General features: G+C 31.6%; 1 protein-coding gene across 13 annotated transcripts in view; it reads right to left on the bottom strand.

Moving 5' to 3' along the window:
- The window catches only part of LOC111031460 (peripheral plasma membrane protein CASK), an 84293-nt gene that overhangs the window by 5789 nt on the left and 56645 nt on the right, over positions 1–21859 (bottom strand). For 7 of the 13 annotated variants that reach the window (XM_022311401.1, XM_022311408.1, XM_022311398.1 and 4 more), the window contains 4 exons: positions 2622–2822; positions 1675–1839; positions 896–970; positions 504–533 (listed from right to left, as the gene is read on the bottom strand). In XM_022311401.1, coding sequence (XP_022167093.1) covers positions 504–533; positions 896–970; positions 1675–1839; positions 2622–2822 — 471 coding nt within the window. The remainder of the gene's footprint in view (positions 1–503; positions 534–895; positions 971–1674; positions 1840–2621; positions 2823–21859) is intronic. The other 6 variants (XM_022311400.1, XM_022311410.1, XM_022311407.1 and 3 more) reach the window with 3 other exon arrangements.

Genomic DNA, 21859 nt, shown 5'->3' with positions numbered 1-21859 from the left:
AATAATAATCAATACATTTATAACTATTTTAGAGTACAGGGTATTTTTTTAGTAAAAAAAAAATGTTAGTAATTATATTTCTGTATTGTAAACTGAATAAACGATTATATGAAATTATGCAAGTAAAATATATTTTACGGCTAATGGAAACAATTACTTAACGACTTGATACGTCGTATCGTATATGCGTAATTTAAATTGAAACTCGTTCGAAAGTACCTAATTCAGTTTCTTAATCATATTAGGAGTAAAAATTGAAACTGCACTTGAGTAAATAAAAATAAATAAATATTAAAAAATTAGGGACCAGATATAAGAAAATCGGTTATCAACACGATGACTGTCATAAAGTATAGTTTGGTTTTGAAATAAATAAAACTAACTACATAATATATTAAAGTTCGAATAATAATGCAACGAAACTAATAGAAAGTATAAGCAATACTAGACTACATCACATTCTCATAACTTCTAACAAGATGATAAAATTCGTAGGTACTTACAATCACAGGTAATGGCTTTATCCTGAACAACTACGTATTAGCAATGGTTAAAAAAAAAAAACACACAACAATTTAAAAATAAATGGAAATAAGGTTAATTTTAATAAGCTACACAAACTGTAAACACAGTACGTTTGATATTAAAAGTTCTATTTCTGACGTAGGCCAAATTTTAAAAGAAAAAATATTAATGAATATATTAGGAATTCTTTACTTTTGTTTAACATATAATAATTATTGATAATAATGATAATGATAATAATAATAAGGTATAATATGTACTAAAAAGAAATATATCGATTGAATGTCTTCCGTATATTTAGATGACATTAATCGATGGATGGATGATTTTTTAATTTGGCCAACACCGGATAGAGTACACTTGGGCTTACTTGTACCTCGCACGGTGGTGGTGCACTCCTGTAGGACGGCACTATCTTAAAAGTGACGGATCCTCTAGCTTCCCTCTAAATAAACGAAACGAAACAACAAAGTCTGAATACAATATACCACAATAATATTTCGAGAACAATTATTAAACTATCAGTGAGGTGAATACAGGGGGATACGGAGTGTGCGGACGTGCGGTGATGGGGTCCCGCGGGTACAACGTGGGTTTTTTTTTGTTTTGCTTAATTCAATGAAAACTTTAAGGGAAAATAAAAAAATAATTAGGCTTTTATAACTGATACCTGCGCAGCGTATATAATATGTCGTCGACGGGAAGGTTATTCAGCGTTTTATATAAGCGAATTGCTTAAGTACGCCGCACCACGATGAAAGGTCACCCCCATCAGAGTATACAAACAACGGCCTTAATACAATGAGTAGCTTTTCACGATCCATAGGTACACTTTTTTAATTAATGAAATATTATGCCTCCGCCCCTGCAAAACGCTCGAGCGGACGGACATTCGGTTAATATTTTCTCATATGGGCGCACGAGGGTTGCATTAATTCGTGCTGTTACACTTTACGCCTGCGAAACAATGGAGCGGTTTGGGTTTCGGTGAGTAATAATACTAGAAAATATACTTAGGTATACAATATTATTACGTCGTGTGAACTTTTCTCTAGGTGGAGGGGGGGCACCAAGAAAGCAAAGTCCCCAGTCGTACAGGGACACGCGGGAGACCGTATACATTTAGGATAAATGGAAAATTTTATTCACCAAAAGTTTCTGAAGAGCTCCCACTGACTGGTTAGCAACCGATATACCGTTGATTTCTCGGATTTCGTCTCCAACGTGCAGAGTAGCTTGACGATGGATCATACCGCCATGCATTATGCGCGCTACCACACATTTACCGTCTTCGTTCATCTTCAACGTTATACCCTGAAAAAGAAATTCCAATTTTTTTTTATAAGATTATAAATTTAACACTAATTGGACCAACACAAAAACACATATTTATGTATTATGATCATTATACATACATGCATTACGTTGCAGATGCAAGATCGGAAAAATTTGGACACATTTTTAGATTATTTGACCAATGCCATTAATACTTTACTATGTTATACTTGTGTTAAAACGGCCAATGTCTCTGATAGAGTATGTAAAACCTACCACGTACATTAGCCATTCTGAAATTATTTGATAGAAGTATATCAGTGTACACCATGGGAATATATCGACATTGGTCAAGATTATAGCGCGACATAATTAGCCATTCCGAAATCAATTAATAATGTTTATAAATATAGAAGTTACGTTATGAGCAATCAAATATGAGTAATGTATATTAGATTTTAGTAAAAAGTTAAGTTATTAAAAAAAATTAAGTTTATATTTCACTATTTGGGCAATGTCAAACATTAATAATATTTATTGGTCATCCAGAGGGCCAATGTGAGAATAAAATACTTCTTCCGATTTCGCCAAATGCAAATGTTTCATTCAATTAAGAATGAAAAACTTATATATCCATCGAAATTCCATAACTTTAACGTAAGGTCCATAATTGTTGGGATCTTTTTTTTATTCGCCTATTTTACAATTCAATCCCCCCCCCCTACAATGTCCATTTTTGACACCAGCCTTTCTTGCGCCAAGTCAGATAATAAATAATATATTTTGTGCACATAGGTTCAAACTACAATCGAATGGCGTACCATTGGCTCGTCGGTGTTTTTTTGAAACTGTACTAGTCTGACCCGCGTAACGTTCTCGGGTTCGATGTCGTCGTCCAGACCGTTCTCGCCGTCATCGATGCCATTGCCGTTCAGATACGGCAACACCAACGGCGGCGTCACGCGGACAGCTTCTTCGCCGAATATCTCGTGAGCCGCTACGTCATGGGTTTGCATCAACGACTGTAACACAATAGTAATATGCATATTATTATATTATTGCGTTCCGAGTTATTTTGGTTAAAATCGTAGGGGTCGTATTTTGGCGAAGTGGTGTGTTTATTCTGGAATCGGGTACGGCGGAAGACACGTTAACAAAATAATAACTATATAATAACTAATAACGATAAATCTCAATGCGTTTACATTATTCCACGAAGACAACACAATGCACAGGACACATTACTAGGGAATTAAGGTTCATTTAATTGGACCTATGCCACGTTAACAACTTTACATGTAATCGAGTTTAAAACTACAAATTCTTGAGAACAATTTCCGAAATTATTGTCTTGCTCGGACATTTATAGAACACAACAACTCATATATAATCAATGCCCGGAGGAGTGTTTTAAAACAACCCCCATCAACCCCCCTCCCATGAGACTTTCTTTGAATTATACTGCGCATTATAAATTACATCTCGGCTAAATATGAATTATTAATGTTTAGTGTATTATTATTTGATATTCTATATGTCAAGGATTTAGTTGGAATATCATAAATAATGATATATAGGTACGCACATACTTACATAAGTTCTCTATTAAATTCTGAAAATTATGTGATAAAGTTTTTCACCTATCTAACTATTATTTGGTAATTAATAATTATAATTACGATGGAAATGTGGGTAAATTAAGTTATAATGTTATAAACATTTTCATACCTATGTTATTGCTGTAATAGGTGCAAGTAAAAAGTACCAGTATTTAGGACTAATGTATACACATATTTTTAGATTACTCAAATTTGTACGTACATATACCATACACAACATACATAGTATTTTCATTTAAGTTTATATATTAACTAACTATACGAGTATAAAATAAAGAAACACAACACTCTTGTTTAATTAGAAAAGTCACAGCTTATTAGCACGACTAACACTTGAAAATATGAAAATAGGATATAAACCTTAATAAGTTTAATGGAAAAAATATTTTTGAATTACATTAATAAATTTATATTATTACTTAAATAAGCAATTTACCATAGCCTATGTTTATATTTTAGTTATATTTTGTATGACATGAAAAATTAAATAAAAATAATGTTCAGCATCTAAACGCACAAGATGTTAAAGAATATTATTATTATAATTTATCAGTACATAATACGGTAACACAAAATCCTTGCATTGTATCAACTAGGCAATGATTGCGTGATGACGCTCCAATTACGACCGTGGACATCGAATGATTTTTTTTAGTGTACTAGACATTTGTAACATTTAAATCAGTTAAAGTAGTTGGATTACACTTTAGCTTGAAAAATTAAGGAGCATTATGAGATATCATTTTTAAAGTAGATGAATGAAAATTGTTTATCATTTTAAGATAGCGAGTTGGTTAAACTTTAAATATTTGTTATAAGCATTATTTACAACGGTTTTTTTTTAGAGTACCTCAGTACGAGCAGTGTACGAATGTTATATTTGTATTTATTTCTTTATATATTTTTTAGAGCATATTTCCGTCGTCTTTTTAGGACTATTATAGCGTCAAGTGCTGATAATATAATATGGCACTGACTTGTGCTGTGTTGAACGAAGCGTGACTGTAACCTGTCCGTGCATTTTTAAGAATGCAAAAACAATTTTATACAAAAGAATTTTAGAGTGTAAGTTTACGACAACTTTTTATTTCAAACATGTTTTCCAGCAACCTATCTTCCTGTCTCCAACTCTAATAATATTATCCGTGTATACTTTTCCGTATGTTTGGTAAAATGTACTTTTCACCTGTTTCAGTTTTCATAAAAACCATATTTCACTATGAGCGTAAAATGTGGTATTAAAAATAAAAAAATAAATGTAAAAAGATCCTACATATAACGGCAAACAGTTATTATAAATTCGTTTTTTTAATGCATAATAACTTTAATCCTTCCGTCTGGATTAAAAATAAATTTAATTAAAATAATTTGAATTGAGTGCCGGCGGTTTGTCATATCACAAAGTTTTCATAAAATAGTATGTCCATAATTGTTTGCATCGGCTATAATAATCAGAAATATATATATAATATTCTCATTTCATTACGTCAATAACTTAGGGGGCGACAACCTGCAGGCCATTCGTATATAGAGACGAACATGGACTTTTCTAAACAATATATAAATTAAAACACTCAAACGCATTTCTCTCCGATCGCTGAGCGTCAAAAAAGTTTTCCCAGCTATGCGAGACGTATTCGCTCGGTGTAATGTACATAATATTGTGTATATATAAAAAAAAAAGTTCCGCCGTAATAATATAATATTTTAATATTACGCGATATTATATTATATCGTCGAAAACAACAGGGGAGGACGAAAACAATAAACACAGACATAAAAGTGGGTCAACCGTCGTCTATTTATAGGGAGTCGTTCCGATCGCGTGCACAATATACCTACTCATAATAATAAAATGTATGAGATAATTCGACTGCGGCTGTGTCCGTGCGACGGATAACTCGCGCGCCAGTTTTCGTCGAGCTATATGTTCGTCCTCCGGATGCGGAAGACGAGGGGAAACGTTGAAAGAACGGCGATGACGGCCTCCGAGAAAATATTATATAAAGTTTGCAGCTTTTCCACCGCCTCGGCGACGGCCGCGGCGGCGATTCAATTAGATTTCCTCTGCGCCGCCGCTATATGCAATATGTATTATTATATATAGACCCGAAACACACCATAATATCATCAATCACATCACTCCGTTGCCGGTGAATATAATATAAGCGTGCAGTGTGTGTGTGTGTGTGTGTGTGCGTGTGTGTGTGTGTGTGTGTGGGTGTGCGTGTGTGCGGAGTGGCACCACCCGACGAAAGCGTTTTCGGTTCGACGTGGTGGAAAAAGCCGGTCGGAAAACGATTTTTTTTTCTCCTCGTAAGAATCGCACAAACGACAAACTGTATACGACTACGCGACACACGAGTCCGGGGATGTAATCTTAGATATACGAACCCGTCATATTATATACGTATAGTACTTGCTCATCGTGTATCGTTGACGTTTTTTTTTTCTCGCCAATAGTATATTTTGTATCTGTATAGATGATTTTTTTTCATACGCATGTCAACGCGTCTAGTATTCGACGGACGGAGGGGGGCGGGGGATCAAATTGGACACTTTTCTACTTTTCTGGACACGCGTCTGAGGAAATTGTATCACGAATAATATCGAATATTTTTTTCTCGCAACGCGATGATGTAGTTTCGAGGTTTTAAGTATAATAATATGATTGATTGGCTTTTGGCCCTACGTGTATACAAGATAGCTAGCTAGGTATTATATTATGTAAATTGTGTTATTATTCAACGAAGGCGTTTATAAGTTTTCACTCTTGTGCGCCCGCCGATCAAATAGGTTCAGTTCCGAACATGCCGTTAAAATTTGTACGCATGTCAAACATAATATTCAGTCTATATATAGTGTGTACATCATAACACTATTGTTAGAGACGATTAAAACAAATTAGTATTTTGTAATTAATTATACTACTGTATAATATTATTATTTTAATGGTTACGAAATATGATATTATAACGACATAAATAAGCACTTGTTCAACTAACGCAGCACAATATCATAATGCTAGGTACCTAAGCTGAAACTTATAATTTATAAATAAGCGACTTTTATGTATATATATTGTACAATTATAATATAGAAACACATGATATGCGCCAGCTTTCAAATTAACTAAACCATGACACCGCTTTATGCGTGTAAAAAAAATTCTACAATAACAAACATAATATTTTCTCTCTTTTTAAATTTTTTTTTAAATTTATTATTTTTTTATTACCAGTTCTCTGGGTCGCTATACACGTACACACGCAGTTTTATTACGTTGCCACTGTCGGCGGTGCACACTTTTGCCGTTTTCGCCCATCATACCGAGTCTCACACATCTTTTGAACATGTTTACTATGAAATTAATTTTTCCCAAGGTATACATAAAAAAGCCCATTATTTTAACAAGGGTAATTGTATACGTTTTCCCTTCTACTTCGCTACACATTACACAGAACGATGTAAATTTGTTATTTTTTTTTTAAAACGTTCCACAACTTTTAAATAGGTACTACCTACGCATAGAATACACTTTATATGCCCGTCATGTCAGTCCGTCCCAAATTTTGTCGCTATAGTAACTGCAGTAACGGCGTTGATGATTTCATAAATTATAATTTTGGCCTACACTCCTTATTATAATGGTACCATTGACATAAATTAAATTACATATTTTAACATTAATTATAGTTTATACGTACCAAATTCGTACGAAAAAAAACCAGTTAGTTATAGAATGCCCAAAAGTGTGACTTCCTTACTTTATATTTTATACTTCAAAAAGGCTATTTTTATTTTGGATTAAAATTTTTTTATGAGGAAATTGCTTAGAATGGAAACATATTTTAGAAAAAATATAAATAAATAAATCATATACATTATACATACATATTAAATAACTATGGCACCTAACTTTTTATTCAAAAAAATATAAAAATAGGACACACAAAAAATATTGTGGTAAATTATATGAACTGTAAATAAAAACGGTATTTTTTACATTCTCATACCTGTATAAAAAATATAAATTTTTTTCATACGTTTATAATTTCAAAATTTTATTTTTTCAACTAAAAGCACATAGAAATAATTGATAGTATACATGATACAAATAAGACTTTAATTAGTACTGAAAGTTAACTTAAAATTACTTTATATTTACAGATATGATTGGACAACGGTGTATCAATAGAATAAAAATTAACATCTTAAATTGAAACAGTTATAAAAAGAAAATATTAAAAGTGATTATAATTTGTGCATTTATATTATAAAAAATCTGTGAGCGATACCAAACAAGTAATCTTAACCAAATATAAAAGCTCATACTTAGGGACAATATGTCAACGTTGAATATACAATACAGATTATCATCCATTCAATAAACAACTATCTAAAATAAATGAGTATCTATTAGGATTTTTTATCGTTTTTTGTTTTATCGAGTAAAATGCGATAAAACTATTTACAATTTTAGGATGTTTAGGACATTAAGACGTCAGCACTGTTTTATAAATAATAGAACATTATAATATACTATAAAAACCACCATGCTATTGTGAACGACGTGAGTAACGTAAAACGTATAAAAGCAAACGTCATGTACTCATATTATAAAATAACAACATTAGCCATAATAATACTTACTATAAATGAGTTTTTTTTATGATGGCGAACTTAAGGTGTACTCACTCATTTAAACACAAAAATAAATAATAAAAAAGAGCTGCGGGTGAAACATGTGTAGGTACATACTAAATAATATTGGTGTAGGTACTAGGAGCATAAAATAAACGTAAAGAAAATATCGCCGTTTCATTGATTACCTATAATATCATTGAAATAATGATTTAAATAATTAAAACACTCATTTTATGTTTGGGGCGTTTTATTGGCAAGTACCTACTAGTGTGTACAATTTTAATTAAATGTTGCTTATGCATACCTATGTTTCGTAGTGGATAAAAACGTAATTCGAATTATTTTTGTATGATGGCGTACAGAATGAACTTGGGCACTGTGTATAGATGGTATTTTTGATAAAAATACTGGGGGAGGGCTCATTAATGAAAACATTAATGGAAAAGTTATTAAATGATAAAACGCAGCACATAAAATATTTTATGCGAATGGCAATGGAGGGGCGAGGCACGTGGATCTCACTAAATAAGCATTATCATAATATAAGCTGTGCTATTATATGCGTATGCGCCTGTAAATATTATATTATGTATGTTTAACGGTTAAACATAATAAAAAAAATACATTTTTCCTTCAATAGTATATGTGTTCTAACATAGGTACTTAAAGTTGTATAAACGTATAGTTATGCATTTTTTTCTATTGAAGAAAATAAAATTTTTAAAGGATGAACCAAATGTGTAAATACATAATTTACCGTTTAAATTACCTATGCGAAAATAAAAGGATATTTAGAAGTAATTTTTAATATTTATCTTATTTATAATATTTTAGAAAATCGTACATATTATATACCTTTGTATCTAATTATTTTTAAAGATCAAAAACAAGAAATGTTAGATGCTGAAAATGCATGACGACATATTATTGTCCATTTAATCGACTATTTACCACCATGTTTTTGATTTGAGAGTATTTTTTTATATTGTTTTCACTCTATGAGCATCAGCAAAATTTAGTCAAGAAAATAAGATTCAAGTAGGTACACGGTGTTTTATATCAAATGTTTTATCATTGACGACATTGACAGTCATATACAGTTATAACCTAAACATAACCGTAAAATAATTAATGAAAGTCAAATCTAAAATGAGTTTAAATTAAACATATTTTTCCAGTTAAAAAATTATCAACCTATATGCATTGTATTCGGCAGAATAAGAAGTATGTATCAATCACAATTCATAGTACTTTAGAAGAACCATATATAATTATTTCATAAACGTTTATGTAATTATTGACAGCATAATATTTTAGTAACTAAACTTCGGTGCATAATACGGTCCGACATATTTTAAGGCTTTTAATTAAGATAAAACAACTGGACTTTGATCATTATCTAAATTAATAAAAGATGAATATTTTAACTGGTACGTATGCTCGTCTTCTTTGTAGTTATTTAAAATCTGGTTTTTGGAATTTTTAAATATAAATAAATGCCATACATTCAAATTCTAGATATTTTTGTCCTACTCAAAAAGTATCCTGTCAGGATAAAAACTTCTGTTTTTCAAATGAGATCTCCTTTTTCAACTGTAAATTATTTAGCTGATAATTTTTCTGAAAATAAGGACGCATCAAAATTAAAATTCAAACGAGTAGTTTTTTGAGTTATTTGTTATTGTGCACTAAGAATAAAAGGTTTATGATACTGGATTTACAGATTCAGTTTGACAATTTTATTAATTAACACTTTAATTTGAAAAAAATGGTAAAATAAATACTAGATTTAATATTTGTAATACAATTTCTTAGAATTTTTATCTTTATTGTATAAATGTTTTAATAAGTGAGACAGTAAATTACTCGTTTGTATTTTCAATTAGGGACATCAGAATGTTTAAAACAATTATATATCAAATAAATTACAGTAAAGGGAGGGGGGCTGGGGGGTCCTCATTTGAAAAACAGAAGTTTGTACCACCACGGGATACGCTTTGATGGTATAGTACAGAATGTCTCAAGAGTTTGAAAATACAGTCCATAAGTATATTTAAAAAAATCCGGAAATCAGAATTTGAATAAATCCATTATTCATAGAAAAAATAGGGGTGAGCATCGTTGGCGAATCACCTTGTTTAATATAGTTATACGTTTGTTGTAACATAAGGGTAAGTAATGTTTTTGATTTACTTCGCAATAAACAATAATAACACTGGCAATAATAAATTATTACTAACAGTAATAAATCGTGTTGAATTATATTTATATATGTGTTATAACATTGTAAAGATCCAGATCGTTCTGTCACATATTATGTGTGCGTATAATTAATATATATAGGTAGTTGTAACGATGTCGGTATATAATAGCCGCATTTCGACCGATGCGTAATAGTCCAACTCACTGTAACGAATCGCCGAATATAACTATACGGGAACGCGCAGGAAAAAGGGGAGTGTGAAAAAAAAAATAGAAAAAAAAACCCACACCGACATTTAATCCAAAACATATAAATTACGTGGAATTGGTCGTGCCGGTCAGTCTGGCCAATGCCCATACATACCGCTATATATACGATACGTGAAGTAGGCGATGCAGAATCGAGAGAAAGAGAGGAATCCGTCGGGGTGTTATGGATATATAGTGGCGAGCGGAGCGTCCCTATCACGCACACACGCACACACACATATGTATATATATATAATGTGTACACATTGGAGAGAGGAAATTAGTCCCTGAAACGTATTAAGGGCATGGCTATATATACAGACCGGTCGTGTATAAATTGCAGTTAGCGGCGTATATACACATATAGTTATATCGTCCCCCCCCCCCAAATACCGGTGGGAGGCCATGTACACATACATTTCCGGTGTCAATTGGCCGATAGGTGTCGACGCGAGTGGACGCTAAACGGACGTGATAACAAAAACCCGTAAGCCGCTTGCATGAAATGGAGTGATTGTTTTTTATACGCCGAAGACACTCTTTCTTTTTTTTCTCCCTGGTAGAATTTTCGGATTTGTTTCCGGGGAATACTACTTACATATTATTTCTAAAGCACGAGCTTAAGGGCTGGTTTACTCATACTTTTATTTATTTTTAATTTTGATTACCAGACATTTTAATGTATATATATATGCATACAAGCCATCTTATGAACTCATATCATATTCATTACTGTATAAATATTGAACAACAACTCTCGAAAATCTTAACTCATTAGTCATTATACTACTTTCGATGATTAACTTAAAAATTTTAAAATAACTTAAGACCATGTTATTAAAGAAAGATTCATTCGAAATCATTTTACGGGAGCAACGATCCTTTAAAAATTCACAGTTCATAATAAAGCCTCCGACCACCGGAGATAAACGAAGCAAAACGATTCCCCAACACATTGCATCTATGTCCAACTTTTTTTTTAATGGCGTTTCATATTTTGCATTTCATACTTGGAAGGGAATATTCTTCTGAACAATTTTTGTGAATAAATATCAAATGTTGAAAAAATTATTTATTATTTATAAGCATTTAAAGTTTAGATCAACAAGGAGTACCCCCGTCACTTCAGTTAACTTTATCTAAAGTTTTGATATTTATAAATAATAAAATATATTAGTTGTTATTTGTACAGCACATTTTTCAGGAAAAACATTCTGTTTTAGAATATGAAATTAAAAGTAATGATCACCATTTAAAAATAGTATTCCACTAAAAAATCTCTACAAAAAAAAGCACTTAAAAATATTTTATATTTGTAGCCCAAAATTTACTGAGAAATTACTATCATATCTCGAGCAAACACGCAGACGCTCTTCGGTGTCGCGGCGTGATTTTTATGTGAACCGATGTTGTTTTATATTATAATTTGTTTTTCTTTTTATTGGTCTTGAGTCCGGCAACTATGGCCATTAGCAATTGTATGTTAGCGGTATTTGTGGGGTCCGTACGGTTGGTTTGGCAACTCGTGCATGTGTGGCAAGGGTTTTATCAATAAAACCCGGGTGGTCACCCATCCGGGAACTAGTGGCAGCGAACTCTCAATCACGTTGAGTGACTGCGATTGCAGCAACCACACCACGCCAAGCCACATTATAATATTGTAGTTATTATTATTATTGTCAATTGTATACAAGACATAAAGTGTTCCACGGCACCCAGCGTATTTTGTTCATACACATTGTACGACTATACGACTCAGCTGTCGAAGTAAATTGTTTTACAGGACTTAACGAATTTAAATACGACTAACATTATTAATGTCAAGTATAAAAGAGGTGGGCATATCGTGTACATATACCATAATATATAAATTGATTGTTTTTTTATACATATATATTTATTAATTGCGTTTATACGCAGTACACTTAATGACTTATTTTTTTTTTAAGTTAACAATATCGATAAAACGGTTTACATTATATACGCATTATATTAAAAAATTCCTTCAAAATGTGATTTTTTTCTTTTGTTATACCTACCTAATCGATATTCACTACAGAGAAAGGATACAAAAGCAAAAAGAAACTGTATTATACACCGCTTATACCTTTTTTTTTTTGTAATTCGACTAATGTCTTATGTACTACAAATAAAAAAATCTTAAGCTATACGGCTATACGAGTAAAATATTTAAAAATAAATAAATAAATAATAAGAAAAATGTAAAAGTAAAAATATTATATGAATATTTAACGATGGATTTGATTTGTTTTATCATAAACTTTTGGTTATTTGTCTGGGGATAAATAATATTATACACGATGTCAATAATCGTTCCGTTTTTTCATGATACACATTTCTTATGCATACTAACAGACACTGGTTTTGATAACAAAATATTTTATTGAAAAAGCTTTACATATTTTACAAGACCATCTGAACAATATGAATTAATTTTTAACGTTGTTTACATTTGAAATGGAAAAAGTAGCAATCGAACTCAGGTTTTTATTGTCCCCCCGGGAAAAATCGATTTTATAACCGTCGTTGGATACGTAAAACTTTTGTATTGTAGTTTATCGTGCTTTAGGGTTAATGCAACTCGGCGAAAGGGAGCATTAGTGGGTGGTGGTGGTGGTGGTGGTAGTGGTAGTGGTAGTGGTAGTGGTTGTGGTGCGGTGGTAGAAGGTAAAGGATATAACTGTCTACTTTTTGCCAACAATCTGTAAATTATGGTTTAAATCGAAAAACAGATAAACAGAAAAGGAGAAAATGACGGGCATTATAATCGATAGACGATTTTAAGTATTTGTTACTGTCCTCATTCCTGAGAATTCCATTAAAATATTAAATTTGAAAAGAATAAGATTTTTTTTAGATTCAGTACAGTAGGCATCTATACATAATATATACCTATAGTAAATATTAGATAGCAAGAAAACTAAAACGTATGAGAAATATTGTATAAAAAGAGTTGAAAATAATATTATATTTAATATTTCTGTTTAGGTAGGTACCTAAACCTTTTGGATATTCTCGTTTGTTTGGGATACTATAAAATTCTGCAGTTATATTATGCTTTGGTTAGGTAACACACATAATATAATAAGATCGTATACGGATATCTGACTGCGCATGCGTATTGAAGACCACGCCATCCGTAAGTAACATTACCATCCAATTTCATGGTAAAACGAATCTAGTGATCCGTACTAAGCTCAATGAATGTTTATATATATGTATAGCAAGAATATAATGATGGGCTGCGAAATAAACATTATACACTTAGCCGAGACAGGAAGATAGAAAACGAGAGAGAATGCTCGCTCACTAATTTCCGAATTCGCGGTTCATTGCATCGGTATAGCTGGAGTAGTAAAAATTAAGACATTAACTCAACGGAAAAAATACGCATTAGGAAATGTCTTGGGGTTCTATTCCCATCGAAAACACACTGTCTACACGTGATACGCTGCAGGCCTACGTGCAGGGGTTTGTGAATGCGATTGAAAAATATCTTCAGGGTGCCAAGGATTCTATTTTATATTAGTTGCAGCTATACAAAGTGTAATGCGGTAAAAAAAAAATTAAAAATTAAACAAAATACAACAATTTTTGCTAATTTAAAATAAAACGCTATCAGCGTATTCAATTAAGGGATTCTAAAGTATTATCATTAAACTCTAAGTTTTAGCTGGTCTGTGGCAAATCGTTAAAAGCCAAAATTCCGGAAATATACGGATAAGAGAGCGGGCGAGAAAAAGAGAGGGGCGAGGGAGAGAAAAATGAGAGCGGTGGCGGCGGCGGATATTTCAGCCCATTAACTTTTCAAGTAATAATGTCAAGGTCTTTTTTGAGAAAATTCTACATTTCGACGCGGGACAGCAATAATCTTCAAACGCGCCATTGCCGCAACACCTCTCTCGCTAATATACACTTTTTCCAACCATACTGTCGACCCGAGTATTTTTGACAGCCAACTTACAATATATCTTCCTGCTGGGAGCACACGAAAAATAAGTGGAATTGATGGAAGTGTCGAATTTTTCAAACGGCAGTTTTTCATTCAAATAATCAGTTGCTTTAGTTATCGACACGTTAAAATTAAATTACTTCTCAAAAGATAATAGCTATACTATATATTCTAATCGATAGTAGGTTGTACAAAATTAAATTGTATTAATATTTATTTATATCCAAAACTTAATAAACGAATTTATTTGAATGTCTATAAAATAAGCTCAAGAATGTATACAAAAAATTAAAAAATTTTAACATACAACCACTATCTCGATCAAAATTTTAAAAAAAAACTAAACATTTATTAAAAAATATATTTAACCGTGTAAACACTATTAACTGAATTTGTGTTATACAAAAAACTGACAATAAAAATTAAGTCAATTACAAATAATCGTTGTATCAAACGTAGGTGTATTCCATTATTGTAACTCGATAATGTATAAAATTAAAGTCATAAAAAATGTACTAAAATTGTAAATTAATGAAAGCAAAAGTGCAATATATTACGTCAAAAAACAACTTTTATAACTTTTAACCATTAATTCAATACATTTATAACTGTCAGAAAGGAAAAAAATAAGTGAACTAAAAAAAAGGATTTTATACGCAAAGTATATTTTAATTTAAAGAATAAAGCTGTTATTTTTATTATGCCGGCACTATAATTTAAAGGTTTTCATCGTTAACATAATATTTTGAACCAGAGTTATTTAAAAAGAGACCGTGGATTACCAAATTCGATGTTTTGAAAATAAACTATGTAAAGAAAATAATTGACATAGCGAAGACAAAATTGTTTCCTATCGTTGGTATATATTATTATTGCTTGTACGCAAATTTTTCTAATAAAACGAAACAAGTAAAATTCCAAATGGAAATTAGTTTCCGAATGTCTCTCTACAAGGTTTTTCTAGCTCACTCAGAGTCGGTGATATAACGTGCAATGCGTAACGCATATACTTATATCGCATGTATAGACGTGTGAGCGTGTGCGTTGTACAACTGTAATTTATATGTTTATTGTTTGAACTAAAACTTTTGTAGCCAGATATTAAAAAAAAAAAAAGTCCAAACGGAAAGAAAACTCGTCGCAGATTTTACTACGGCGGTACCTACGTACAACAATATTATTATAATATATTAATATATGTATGATGTATGTATAAGTATGTTTTACGCACACGTACAATAATATTATGTATACGAGTATATGTGTACGTACGCATTGTAGCGGAGGTGGAAACCGTTAAATTAATATATCGCATTCTTCTGCATCGCATCACACACGCGAACACTTTAAACCGAAAGTGGAGCACGAAAAAAAAAAACGCGCAACACATAATACGTATATAATATATCAAATTATAACGTCGTGATAAGAAAAAAACTTACCTATGTTTCTGTCATTCGGGCATTTGCCTGCACACGCGCACACACACTACACCACGGTCGCGGTATGCGGACCTTGATAAATGCGTTGTAAGCGGCACTCCTCGCACGCGTGTGCACAACACACGCGGCGTGTTTTCCGGTATCAAAGCGAATATTTTTCGTCGGAATAACAATAGTAATACAATATACATCGCGGTATTATGTTTCGAGATATTTGTACGCATTGTACCCGGTGTACGGTATATAGTAGCGGACTAATACCTTATACCGCGAACGCGATCAATTATTATATATATTTTATTCCTCGAGTCATCGTCCCCCGCTCGCGACTACTTGTCGACGACAGCCATGTATACAACAGCACAAACACCGCCACGGTACACTTGTTGTACATACTGCGGAATAGACTTTACGTTTTTTCGGTTTTTTTTTTTTTTTATACTCATATAATAATATTGTCGTCGTCGCCGTCGCCGTCGTCGTACACCCCGGGTGGAGCGTAATAATAATGTAAAAGGGAGTTGTCGACGATATTACGCGCAGCACGGGATTCGCCAAAAATAACCAACACGAGACAAATAACGGGATAAACCCAATGCAAACACGGCGGAAATATGAAAGTATAATAATTATAATATCCTTTTGTTTGTACGTCTAGCAAACGGAAAAACATATTTCGAAATTACTCCGCAGCGCGGTGCAGGCGGCGCTTTTGGTGTTTATTTCGCTCGCGTCTCGTATTATGGAATGCAGATATATAGGTATATATAAAAAACTACAAAAATGCGTTTTAATTCAGAGTTATGACGAGCGGTGTTCATTACAGTGTGCGAATTCACAATGTACAGGGTGATTCACTATTAAGCTAGTGCTTACTCTTCTTTTGTTTCCTTTAATAATTTAGTTACGCAAAGTCTGATTTTGGAATTTTTACACATACCTTAAGACGGCAAATAACATATTAGAATACTTCCGATTTTTCGTATCATTTACGAAGCATCTGATGGCTACACAACCTTCTGTTTTTCAAATGTAAACTACCATTTTTCAATTCAAATTATTCGACAGACGTTCTTTTTGAAAATGTTGATGTAGGCGTCTAAATCAAAATTCGAATGAGTAGTTTTCGACATATTTAATTGTTCGTACTACGGGTAATAGTTCCAGGTACCAGTCAGTGTAAATTCAATATTTTGTTTAGTCATGTTCTTTATATAGTCATTATGTAGAAAATTAAACAGATTGTAAAATGCTAATAGCTTAATATAATATCAATATGTATTAAGCTTACCTAATACAATTTTAAAATCAATTAAAAAGCTATTAATACCTATGCATAATGTTTCAACGAAACTCTTATCCGACATTTTTCGTAAATATAAACAAATAAAATAGTAGGTACATAATACATTTTATGTTAAGTAAAAAAGGGTGTTTCTCGTTTGGAAAACAGAAGTCTGTATCACCACAGGACAAACTATAAATGTTACGAACAATTTCGAGCACTCGAAAATAATATGGTCTTTACTTTTTATAGGTAAATATCTATATAAATTCAAAAATTCTGAAAATCTGATTTCGGACATTAAATGAACAAAGGGGGAGGGCTGACCATTCTTGGCGGACAACACCCTGTAAACACACATATTAATTAATGCCATAAGTACCTACGGTGTAAAATAATGCGATGGTTTTTCGACGTGGCGCGCGGATAACTATTGCACACGCCACCGTCAAGTTTGTGCGGTTAAAAACGGGTTGATATACATATGAGTATATTGTATCAAGATTTATGATCCGATAAAATTGTCGTCCAATTTGCGGGTTTGCCCGGGAGCAATAAATACTTGTTCACATTACGAGCGTCAAGTGACATCGGACCGTAAAAATGAGCGAAACGTATCCTCCTATATATAATAGTATATATACTCTACTGCTGATGCTATATATATTCATATTCCCCCTGTCCCTCGCCTCCTTTCGCCCATCTTCCCAAATTCGTATTATTATTATTATTTTTTTTTTATCGTTGTCATTACTTATATTGTCTCTTGTGTTTTATTCGTCTCGTTTTTATTGAAACGAGGGAGCAGCAGCAGCAGCAGTGTAGTGGCGACGGATCTCGAGCCGATTATGACACAGCGACAAGAATGAGGCGATTTCCGTTTTTTCAGTGGTATTTATGTGTGTATAAGCCAAGTATATGTATATAGGACATACCCTATCGCTCAAGTGCCATTTCCATGGTGACAGAAAGCGTACATATTGTGAATCGACAAACATGCCATCTGCTGCCGCGTTGTGTAGCCATCGTATATACATATAATATACGCTATTAGTATTTTGTTGTCATTTCGCCACTGCTCAATATGCGCGCCCCGCCGATAGCGTTATCCAGAGATTTGCGTTATTCATTCGGCGTAAACGTCAGTGAATAAAACATCTTTACCCCAAACATTCGTTTCCATTACGCAATTGAGGGACAAAAATATGTCCGTATAAAGATAATTAAAATATAGTATTATATACCCATGTGATCAGTGTAGGTTCACAGACTACGTGTACTCAACAATTACTCAATTAAAAATACACGAACCGTCTTCGTATTACCGTATTTATTTATGTTTATGCATTCATAAGATAATTTATTTGTAGGTACATCAAAAATAACCATTGTTTTATAAATAAATAATAATAACTCTAAAACCATAAAAAATAATATCGGATGTCATGATTGATCTGTGCACAGGTTTTGAATAAATATTTAAATTCGGCTATCCAATATAAATAAACAAATAAATCTAAAAACAATATCGTTTTGAAATAAATGTATATATTTTATCATGCTTTATACTTTAAATGATTAATAAAAAAAATAATTAAGCAGACGAACAAAACGAGTTTTGGTTTTTTTAAATTCCGTTAAAAAGTGTGATTAGCTTTGCTTAGTGCGCAATGTTAATTAAAAAAAATCTAAAATTATAATTATGTTTACAGTACAATGATTATTCACTGGGATTTAAATAAGATTTTTAGCTAATATTTTTCATAAAAATATTGGGCATTTGTACACTGCAAACTTATTTCCAGCTTTCAAACGACATTGTTCTCAAACTCAGAATTTTATATCATAAATAAAATGTTATGAAAAACATCCTGATATTTTTGTTTTTAATTTTTCATAACCTATAGGGGTAATTAAAATTTTCAAAAATTCAATGTTGTAAGTATATAGGTGCCATTTGAGGTCATTTTTCAATCTACAGAAGAGGTTTACAAAACTTCCAGAGAACTTTCACTACGTATTAAAGTTTTTTTCAATATGAAATACAAACAATAAAAGCATGGAATAGCAATCGCTTTGCTAAGAATCAACAATAACATTATCAATACCACTTGAATGAATACCTCGAATAATAATAATTATTAATTTTTATACATTTTTTACATTTATACTCGAATCAAATAAGTATTGTAGCAGGATGTATGTATTGTTATACAACAATAGCTTACAAAAAGTATAGTAATGTAACATTTAAAATTTCATAATATAATGCGCTCAAAACATTCTGAAAAATATTCTCGTCAATTATTGTAATGGTGAAATTAAATAAATTATACTGTTCAGGATTTAAAGTTCACACTTAAGCTTTTATTTGATATAACGTGTATGAAAAAATAATATTAAATAAAAACGAATAACCAAAAAAATCAGCACAGTACAATTAATAAGAAACGAAACAAAAAATTGGAAAGGCAATCTTGAACATCTATTTTTAATGTACATAAACATTTTCTATATTGCAAATATTTAGTATACCTTACTATTACAATTATGTTATATAAATAATACCAGCATTTAATTTATTTAAATATTAATTACGATTGATCTAAAGAATAGGACCAATTAAACCAACTAAAAAATTCTAAGATGTCACAACATAGCTCACGTTTTTAAATTCCTAGTTTTAAATGAGATCATTTTTTTGTAGATATAAAATTATATTAAACTATTATTATCCAATATAATATTTAGTAGCATAGAAATAGTCATAAAGAGCAACCTAAAAGTAGGTTGTATTAATAAGTCGTAAACCACGTTAATTCTAAGAGTTCCGCTTTTAATTCAAATTTCACAATATCATCCAAAATAATATTTTATTTTTACACGGGACTCATTTTAAACAACTCTATATAGATTACAATAATTTAACGTTAAAAAATAATTTTAAGGAAAAAATGTGCCGTTTGCCTATTTAAATTATTTAAGAACATAAGTAAAAAACATTGTTTTACAGAAAAAACATTTTATCAAACTAAAGTAAGATAAATTACTGAATTAACTTTAAGGTTTAAAGTTGTTAACATTTTAAAAACCTCCCGCGTTGTACAATATTTATGTTAAAAGACATTATCTTTCAGTATCTTCTTTCCTAGTATTCCATCAACATAAAAAAAAAATAATAATAATTGTAGTGGTTTTTATTAGAACAATACGCGTTCTTAAACTTCGGATGTTGTCTATAAAACAAATAATAACTTTTTTGACCGAGAATCGAAAATACGACGCTCATTAGCATCTATAACGAATAAACGAATCAATCAATCCATGAGTTGTGAGTTATTTGGTTCAGCAAGATTAATCTTTCCCGAGCAATCAAAATAAGTTTGTCACGTCGATTATTTCTTGTTAGGAATGATTTTTTTTTTTAAACCTTTCGATGCAGTCTAAAAGCCTTTTTTTCGTAAAAACTAGAGGCAAAAAATTCGATTTGAATACAACAATGAGGACATTATTTTGTTCATGCGCCATCACTCAAAACCCTTTTATAAAGCTATTTTTTTTTTTGGTAAGCTTAAAGGGGAGTGGGAGAGGTTCGGAGAATAATGTTTAAACGAAAATAAATGAAGGGGCTAAATACTGCACTAGTGATGCGCATGCAAAAATGTAGTGAAATTGCCTGTATAAAACGCCGGTTTACAAAATCATAGTTTATCACGCAATAGCGGCTATTTTTCTCGGATGAAAGGTTTATCAACAAGTATAATTTATATACACGAACACACACACACATATATATATAAACATAAATAGGTGTATAAAATAATAATTTGGGTCATTAGAAAGGTGGAAATTGTTTGCGGGTCAAAGGTGCACCTTTCATAATTCATACACGGTAAGCTCAGTGTTTACCCAAGTCCTTAACCTACATGGAAAGAGGTTGATAAGAAAAGGCCGTCTAATGGGCAACGATTAAGTACAAAGGTTTCACATCCCTCACATAAACGGGTAGACTAAAAGAGATGGTGTCACAAAGGCCAAAATAAATACGATGTCATTTGTTTTCCACACTCCCTGTGCCCTTAGGTTGTTTATACTGACTTAAACGATATAAAGTGGAACAACTCCACCGTCCTCATCTATTTGTCACCGACACGTATTGTTATGAAAATCACGAGCAAAAGTACAATGTTTAAAGTTTAGGGCGTCTGTGGGAGTAACCGAATGGGTGAAACTTTATCGGTAACCTAAGAATGAATTACAATGCGGTCCAGTTGTATGTAAGTTAAGTTGAATATGTAAAGATTTAAAGATCTATTATTACGTATATTGTGCATAGGCTTCTGATATAGAACTTGATAGTAACATCATTGTTACGGAATATTCAAATGTTTAAGTCACTCCAAAATATAAATATTAAAATATAATTTTATATTTAAGCTTCTGTAATGTATCGGATATGATATGATACATATAATAATATGATCGGATCGTGATGCATTTTGAATGGTTTGTTCATCAACTGTTCTTCAGAAAAATATTTTATTTAAAAAATCAAGCGGTGAAATTTGAATTGAAACGATTCATTTTTATAAAAGCAAACTTCCATATTATACTCCGTTATCATTTTTTTCGCAATTAGTTT

The sequence above is a fragment of the Myzus persicae genome, unplaced genomic scaffold (genome assembly GCF_001856785.1).
Source record: "Myzus persicae strain clone G006 unplaced genomic scaffold, MPER_G0061.0, whole genome shotgun sequence".
NCBI lineage: Eukaryota > Metazoa > Arthropoda > Insecta > Hemiptera > Aphididae > Myzus > Myzus persicae.
Note: the sequence above shows the minus strand (reverse complement) of the source record. Positions and strands in the feature narration are given on the sequence as shown.